Raw genomic sequence first — 9,020 nt, 5'->3', positions numbered from 1 at the left:
ACAGTGCTCAAATAGGGAAATTAATTAAATACATTAAAGAATGCTTTAAAACATTTTAAATGAAATCTTAAAGACTAAATGTTAATTGTTGTTGCTGACATATATTCTGTACGTAGTTTGCCGCATACATATATACGTAACAAGACGTTACATGTATTTAGCTTTGTTAGATCTTTAGTTGTAGAAGCCATACAAAAGTCTGTACTTCTTGTTCAGTCAATGAATAATCCGTGACTGTTGTTGGCAGCTGTGTACTGTATTTGAAATACCACAGGAACCGTTGTCTGACCTCCGTAAATAGTTTCATCAGGCTGGTAAAATGTAGGATACGGGAGCTTTCTTTTACACAACCAAGAAAGTTTACTTTGCTGACGTTTCGGTGTCTATCAGACACATTGCTCAGAGCTTCTGACTGGAGTTCTCCTTCTCGCCGCTATATGTAGCCGATGTAGGTGGCGCTTTTGCGGCGAGAACACAATCCCAAACGTGGAGAGTGAAGAGACTGAAACAGGCAGAAAGGAGCAAGAAACAAGAGGAAACAAGAATTCGGAGATCTCAAACCCCATGTTTTTTTTTATTTGTCTCATTGACAATGGAAATAAGGTCGTAATTAGCATAATCTAGTTTAAAGTAATTTTTTTTTTTATTCAAATGAGAATATTTTTCGTGTACAATTCCTCTCATTTGTCATACTTTATTTCAACAGGTCCTCATTAAATTGTGCAAATGACCTCGGTGGGTGTCGGGTGGCGTAGCGGCAGAGTGCGCGACTCGGAACTAAGAGTCCCGGGTTCGAGTCCTGACATGCCACCGATCTTGTGCCCTTGGGAAAGGCACTTTACACGGCTTTCCTCACTTAGCTCAGGTGTAAATGAGTATTGTCCTGTAATGTATTTGTCCCCTGTGTTGGTGGCGGTATTAATATAAGTTGAAGAAACTTGAGTGCGTCGTCACCACGTCTGGTGATTACATGTTGGAATTAAAAAAATGACCTCAGCATTAACATAATATATGCATAGTGGTGTTAACCTTTAAGTAACTTACACATGTCACAAGGTATAAGATTCCCATCATTCACCAATAAGGAGTCACAAAATCTTCACATTAATTATGGAAATTAGGTCATCATTTTCATAATTGGTATCTGTTGATGTTCCGCCTGCCACAGATTAAATAGATTACATGTATAAATACAAATTTATGCCGGATACGATTGTCGACTCCAGCCCGCTAGGCTCATATTTCGTAGAAGCGCGGGGATTCCTTATTTGGAACCTGTAAGTGACGCCGAGCCCGAAGAACTGACCAATCAGAATCCGTAAAAACCATGTGCTTCATCGGGCGGGCCAGTGCTCGGTTCCAAAACACTGTGGCCAAAATACAGCACTGCAGGCCGCACATTTGCTTGGATATCTGATAAAAATCTTTCTGTCCTGACTTTCCGAGGAAGTGCATCTCCAGTTTTGCTTCGTGCTGACTCTCCAGGAGAGTGAGTGCATCTACTTTTTGCGGTAGGTTTTATTTCTTCATTCTTTGGACATGGCGGAGAGTGGGGGTCCCCCGGGCAAAACAGTCTTGGTCATAGGACACTCTTTTATCAGTCGATTGGATGCGTTTGTTGAACATCGCACGGCCATAGAGCAGTAAGCCGTGATTTTTGGCTTGACAATACTGTAGTAAAATGGCTGTACCTCTCCGGTGGGAAAGTAGCGAACTTCGGACGACTTTGCGCCAACTTCCCACAGGCGGACCTAGTTTTCTTAGAACTATGGTGTAATGATCTATGTGACTCGTATGAGGAGCCGGACATAGTGGCCCTCCAAATTGTCAGTATGGCCACCATGATCAGAAACCGGCTACGTGCTGCAGCAAGGGAAACTCCTAACGTCTCCACTTGGTCGCATATAAGGCTCGCTCAGAGAAACTTTCCCGCCTACTTTGCTAGGGACGGTTTGCACCTATCCACACACGGGAACCTGTTATACTACAAAAGTGTAAGGGGGGACATCACAGCAGCTTTAAAAAACATGTAAATAATGCAACCGTTGATTCAGTGGCGAGATGCCCAGATATCAACTGCATCATCAGTACAGATTGACGATTCCCCTTTAAGAAAACCCTGACGCGAACTCTCTACATTACAGAATTGTGACTCATACTTTCCAATCGTTCCCATTCTTGACTGGGTTTGCGACATGTTCGCCTAAGGTTCCGGGTCGGAGTTTAATTCTGACCAGGGTTCCAAATAGTGCGCAGTAAATCGCCGGATCTGCGAGGTTGTCACGCTAGGTTTGGCTCCCCATAGCTCGGCGATCGCTGTGGATTTTCAACTAGGTTTTGAATTGATCAAAAAGCCTTGGGATTGTAGTGTTTTTCGGCGCGGTGAAGTTGGACGGCCAGCGAAGCGTTTTTGGTATTAGTCCGCGAGCAAGGGTGATGCGGTTTGTCGCCTGATGACCCAAATAGCTGCGTTCTATGTGGAATTTCTAGGGGTTCGCGTCGCCGGATTTTGCGAAAAACTTATCGCAACAACCTATATTTTTTTTCTGTTTTTCAGAAACAGGAAGTAGTAAGCTATTTCAGCATATAAGCCGTTAGCCTGGGAAAATTCGTTTTTCCTAGCAGGTCCGTTGAAAAAACTGCAAAAAAACTACATTTTTCGTATCCAAAATTTACGTTTAACTACAGTTTCTACCCAAATTATAGAGTCGACGGACAATAACCAAAATTGTATAGGAAGCCAGCTGGAAACCTCCGTTGACTGATGTAATGAGATTTCCCGGCGTACTTTTTTTGGCGGAGTTATAGCCCTTCGGTCTGAGGGTGTCCGCCGGATCCAAAATCGTGAAAAAAACTCCGGTCCGAGACCTTAAAAGCACGGCGCATGCGCAAAAAATTACGTCATCGATGACGTCATTCGTATGGATTTTAAAGGTTTGGCAAAAGTTATCCGATTCTGACAAAAAACCGCATCATTTTGCTTTTTTCGAGTAAAAAAGTCCGTATATTCATGCCCAGGCCCTAGGCGCCCCCCTCCCCCTTTCCGCCCCCCCCCGAAATCCCCGTCAGGGCAATTTTAATCGTTTCTGGAAGGTAAACAGTTCTTGCATGAATTCACTTTCTATGTCATTTTATATGAGTCGACCTCTGAATTTGACTTTCGTATAATTTCGGCGAAGTGTCTCTATTTATGGTGACTTAAACTGACATTTAACAGCAAAATCGAAGTGTTTTAAGCCTTCTTAAGGCAAAACTGGGTTTTCTGATGTTCGGTTCAGGGCTCCTTAAATTCGCGACTTTCTTTCCTTTGGGTGGTGTTAAGTGATAGCCTAATAAGTACTTCTCACATCTTTGCAGCGCTTATTTCAACTTCTTGCTCCTAGCCACGGCAATATCACCCAGATTGTGTTTTGCACCTCGTAATAATGCAGCCTTTCACACATTTAAGGAGCGCTTTGGTACTTAATAGGCCATTCACGGCGAAATAGTGAAGAGTTTGGTGTCGGACGCGTTTGATTCGGAAAGCGCGAACCCTGGTCTATCATTCAAGGTCGAAATCTGACGAATTCTTCCTTTTACTTTAAAGCGACGAACCTAAAACGCGACCCCATGCTGTTTTCCCAGGGGACCCGATGACGTCACTGCCTGACGTCATCGATACCAACTGTTAAGAACGTTTTCTGCAAGTATGCGGCACCGAAACCACTAAAAGAACACATATATCAATAGCCAAGGACACGAGCAGAATTTATTTCCGTTATAACCGTTTTGAGAAAAGCCATGTTTGAAATAACGGTAGTTTTCTAATTGCTCCATTGTGACGCTCCCTGGGACCCGAGGCTTGGCAATATAGCCTTAGAACACTGCATTTTTCACATGACTTTAAACCTCTCCCGCGGGAAAAGTACTCATCGCAGACATGTGAAATTTGGATATATGGTAGATATGATGTTTCTGAAGAATTATGATAATTTTTTATGAAAAATAATCTCCTTAAGCGGGCTCGTTTGGCGGGTTCTTTATCGCGATAGCTCTGTTTGGTGGTGGGAAAAAATCCTGACTAACATTACGGTAGAAAGTGTACAATCTATGGAAAAGTTGTAAGATTGGCATAATATTTTTACACTGAAAATCTGTTCATAAGATGTGTGTTTCGGTTGTCATGGTAACCATCATGTCTCAACGAGCATTGTGAATCGTACACAAGTTTCTATAGCTGTTTATCAATATCTATTTGTATTGAATCCATGTCAGTATTAAAATACCTTATATTCCCGCCAAACGAATGAACTGTGTCGGCTATTGTTTATTCCTATTCTTTATTAAGGTGTCGGCTAGAGAGGAAGGCATAAATTACTTTTCGTGAAACGAAAAAATACTATCATATAAAACACTGTAATTGTAGACTTTCCTCCTTAATTATGCAAATTAAGTCCTCATTTGCATAGTTTACAGTACAAAAGTCATCCACCATATTTGGCCTTGACCTTTGTCTTCCTAAGACCTACCAGCATACCAAATATCATCACAATCCATCAAGGCGTTCTGAAGTTATGCTGACTAAAATGTGCGGAAACACAAACACACAAACAGACAGACAGACAGACACACACACACACACACACACATACACACACACACAGACACGCCAAAAACGATACCTCCACTTTTCATGGAGGTAAAACCAAGGGCTTGGTGATAATCCCGTATATCAAAGGAGTCACTGAACCATTCCCTCTCCACTCAGCAATGTAACTATCTTGGTTGTGTAAAAGAAAACTCCTGCATCTAACACTTTACCAACCTGATGAAACTATTTTCGGAGGTCAGACAACTCCTGTATTATTGTCTGACCTGTAAAGTCTGATGAAGTCTGGCCAGATACACACCAGCAGCCAGCAAGGACTTGGAGTCAAAAGTGACGTCACTGCCAAGGATGCCGGGAAGGTACGTCATGAGACGGACGTTGTGATCAGAGGAGACCTGTGTACCTTTTTCGTCGGAGGAGAGGGGGGGGGGGCGTTTATTCAGGTTTAAAGAAATATATTCGTTGATATAAACGTCAAAATATTTACAGGCATCCAATGCAATTTCTGGGTTTCCAAGATCACTTTTCTGCTTATTCTATAAATGTAGTAAGTTGAATCAATCCTATACCATGGTATGCTGATATCTGATCTGTGAGGCGAAAATACGATGTCGCTGACTGAAAACGGTTACTTGTATTTGTATCGTAGGCTGGTTCTAGCTTTTTATGGCCTGTACCAAAAAGATAAAGATAAACTCCTCATGTGGCTTATTTTAGGGCTATTTCAAGTATGGAATAATGATGGAAATGTGCTCAGAACGTCAATAGATCGATCTATCAGACAGGTCTCTTCATCCAGAATAGTTTTGTCTTTTGTTCTGCCGCCCCGAAATTGCACTGGATGCCTTTAACTATGTTATCACAGGGTAGCTGATGGATTGGGGGTTATCATTATCTTGGCACTCACATACCATGTTGTTTCCATTGGAAGGTTTCCAGGCTCATGACTTTTCCCCAGCGGTTCTGCTGCAGTCTCTGAACGGGGAAACCTCTGGTGGACAGGAAGGTCATCATCGCTGTTTGAGCTGTGATTTGTTCTGGGAGTGACAGCGACAGAGACAGGGAACTTGGATCGTTACAAGCTTAGTCATGGCATGGGATCGGAGTTAGGAGGCAAACAGAATTCAGACGGACGATAGTTTTAAAACAAGTAGTTGTCCTAAAGATTGGATGACCTGTTAACGCTGTTCATTATACACAATGTACCCTGGAAACCAGACTGGATATAGCTATAGGGTTATCTCCGAGCTGTTATCCGGGTGGCTGCAATACAGTTTTCAGACTGGCAAGACAGTATCAAATTGGCCAAGCAGTATCCAATACGCCGCCTAATTCACTCCCAATATACATGTAGAATCCACCACTATAAACTAGTACCACTCTCTCAGCTACCACTCCCCATAACTGATCTTATAGGTGGGTGCATTACTTTGGTACACCAAAGGGAACTGGCTAACGGCCCGATATCCAGTCTGACTCCCAGCAGAGTACTAGTAAATGCATCACAAAACTCAAAAGGATCGCAAGAATGGCCTAATGACAGTAGCCAGTTTGCCAATGTCCCTCGGGGCATTACTTACTTGTTGTACCACTCAGACAATTGCAACTTTTGGCAACCGAGTCTGGCGTAGACATGTATATTTTGGTGAGTGAGATAAGATAAACAAATACCACGTAGTCAAAGGATATTTTATAATCGTAAGACGTAAGCGCCTCACCTTCGTCACGGGAATCTTCTGCGTTCATGACCTTTAACACGTACCCGTGGTGCTCCTCGTGAACACCGGACACCTTCACATGGAAGTTATAGTCGCCATAACTGTCCAGGTCCGTCACTGATTCCACATCCAAACCGTACAGCCTTTCCACCAGCTCGGCGGCCTGACTGTTGCTGAGGTGTAACATTTGGCGGGAGGTCTCGTGAGAAATCGTTTGGTACGTCCAAAACAGGTGGTCTCGGTTTTCACCTCAGCCAGGTACACGTACGGTATGTCCTGCTGTCTGTTGATGAGTTTTACCTTTGACCCAGTGACCTAAACTCATTCACGCCACTCTTGCCTAATCAACGTGCGTCATCATGACAGAACGCAGACTGTTCAATTCAAAATAAAGGTTTATTCTCGTAGTTTTCAAGAAATAAAGCAATAGAATTGCCTGCAAAGCTCCATTTGTAGCCATCTTGAATATCCAATCCAGGCACGTGTTTTTTGTCCCCACATTGTATTGTCACCAGAGTTACAATCCCATATAAACGATCTAATGTACACACTGTTTTGTATGTACTGTACCACAATGTAAACACCGCTATATTTTGGAAACTTGACATGACAACAATAGTTCCCTCCGTGATACTGAAGTATTTGTGCTGTGAATTACAAGCGTTCAACATCCAAAGAAATAACAAAGCAGCGGCACGCGTATTGATGTGCAATTGTAGTACAATGTATTAATAATCAAGATAATCTAATATATCGATAATACTAAATTATCCAAAGTATCCTGCAAAGCAATATAATTTCTCTAAAACTCGCTCGTTTCAACGTGACGCTAGTAACTAGTTTCCTAGACACTGTATACACCTACTTGATGTACAAAATATTTTATTTACACTTTTCTGATTTGGTGTACATCAAAGTTGTGGCTCACACATGGCTCATGGCTCACACATAGCTCATGGGTGACATATGGCTCATACGTAGTGCCACTACTGATGTTATGTCCTAAAATCACCATGCTTTTCCTCCCCACACCTTTCCAGTAAAAATAACCACAGTTTTCTACGAGTGGTACAAGAAGAGGGAAATCTCTTATGATTACAACAGAAATGAGCTATTAGCTGTAACATGAACTGTGGTTTCTCATATATATTCAATAAAAGAGACCACTCCAGGCAAAATGTTAAAGGACTTACTACTGTCCCACAACTTATAAATTCAATCGTAACAAAATGAAACCTCTCAGGCCTAGAAAAATGTTGTGTTTCCGGTTTCCCGACCGACCCTAGCAAAAAACCCACCGACCCTAACTTTTTTTTGATAAACCGCTGGTAAGGCTATACAATTTTGGATCTGATATCTGAATTTCAAACTCTCTGAATTCTGAAACGCCATCTAACGCATGCGTTTTTAGAAACAATTTTCATTCAGTAAATCGGGTGAAATATTTATCCACAAGCAAACAGGTGATCTGCTCCAAGAGGCAGTCGCAATGCCTTGTGAAACTGCATTTGTTGGATCATTTTAGCCAAAATTTAACATAAAGAATGGGTTAAGAAAATTCCTACCAAATGACCCTATGTTTTCCAGGGCTGAAACCGGAAACACAACATTGATTTTCCTAGGCCTCAGTAAGTTACGAAGCGCCGAGGACGCTTGACGTCATCTCACCTTAATAAGGCCTTACCTATTACTATATGTACTGTAACAATTAATAAGTCCAATCTTGGATTTTTCTCTCGCGTTGCTACCAGAGTTCTGTCTCCAGTGTGACCTTGTTGTTAGTGATCTCCATAGCGTAGTTAGTTCCTTAGCTCGTGACGTCCATGTTCTCCTTGTCCGAACCCGTCGTGCTGACTGGTCTCTCCGGCTCCATGGGCGTCTGCTCCCCGCCGAACGTCACCGCTCGCGCGGTTCTCTTGGTGGGCGAGACGGCGGCATCGTTGATGATGGGAGGCAGCCAGGGCGTCTTGGGCGTGCGGGGGGACGGGGCCGGGGTGGTCTCCCGAGGGGTCAGGTCGTGCACGTACATGGCGTCCCAGGACAGCGCGGACCGGACGGACGCACGGGAGGCCACGCCCCGCAGGAAACTCATCGGGCTATCGTAGATGGTGACGCAGTCCCTGGGGTTGCGGGAGCTGTGCTTGAAGCGCCGCGTGGGATGGGTCCCCCTGATGGCGATGAACTTGTCGAAGGTGCTGTTGTGTGTGGACGATGCTGCACTGTCAGGCCGCTTCTGCTCGTCCTCCTGCTTGTCCTCCTGTTGGCTGACGGCGCCGGCGGACTGAGCGGCCCGGGACGGACCCCGCGGCGTGTAGATGTTGTCCATCGGGACGTCCGTCATCACCTTCTCCGTCCACGTGTTCATCCCGAACACGCCCAGGAAATGCTCGAACTCCAGCAGTTGATCTAAGGGCACAACAAATACAACATATGGAGTTTTGTAGTAGCAAAGGTTTGATAGGTATGAAACGTTAACATGCAGAGGGATTTTCGATTCTTGAACGTGTTGCCTATTTTGCAAACAAGAGTTCGGAGATCTCATACCTCCATGATATATTCAGATCTTATAGACGTTATTCTTCTGGGACAGACTGGACCCAACCATATAAACATATCCATTACAGCCAAGTGGAAACACAGACACAGAGGGGGGGGGGGGGGAGGAAACAGAGAGAGAGAGGAGACAGAGAGGAGAGAGAGAGAGAGAGAGAGAA

The 9,020-nt window shown here is 43.7% G+C and overlaps 2 protein-coding genes across 3 annotated transcripts in view; both read right to left on the bottom strand.

Annotated features, from left to right (window-relative positions):
• Window positions 1-6,493, bottom strand: part of LOC109485117 (hydroxylysine kinase-like) — a 15,552-nt gene extending 9,059 nt beyond the window's left edge. Inside the window, exons 1-3 of the mRNA XM_019788550.1 lie at window positions 6,307-6,493; window positions 5,500-5,625; window positions 4,855-4,991 (exon numbers count right to left, since the gene is read on the bottom strand). Of these exons, the coding sequence (XP_019644109.1) occupies window positions 4,855-4,991; window positions 5,500-5,625; window positions 6,307-6,493 (450 nt within the window). The remainder of the gene's footprint in view (window positions 1-4,854; window positions 4,992-5,499; window positions 5,626-6,306) is intronic.
• Window positions 6,494-6,687: 194 nt separating this feature from the next.
• Window positions 6,688-9,020, bottom strand: part of LOC109485168 — a 36,876-nt gene continuing 34,543 nt past the window's right edge. For both annotated transcript variants that reach the window (XM_019788619.1, XM_019788618.1), the window contains exon 8: window positions 6,688-8,712. In XM_019788619.1, the coding sequence (XP_019644178.1) occupies window positions 8,114-8,712 (599 nt within the window). In that variant the 3' untranslated portion in view covers window positions 6,688-8,113. The remainder of the gene's footprint in view (window positions 8,713-9,020) is intronic.

This window comes from Branchiostoma belcheri, unplaced genomic scaffold (assembly GCF_001625305.1).
Source record: "Branchiostoma belcheri isolate BF01 breed outbred unplaced genomic scaffold, Haploidv18h27 scaffold73, whole genome shotgun sequence".
Classification (NCBI taxonomy): Eukaryota; Metazoa; Chordata; class Leptocardii; order Amphioxiformes; family Branchiostomatidae; genus Branchiostoma; species Branchiostoma belcheri.
Note: the sequence above shows the minus strand (reverse complement) of the source record. Positions and strands in the feature narration are given on the sequence as shown.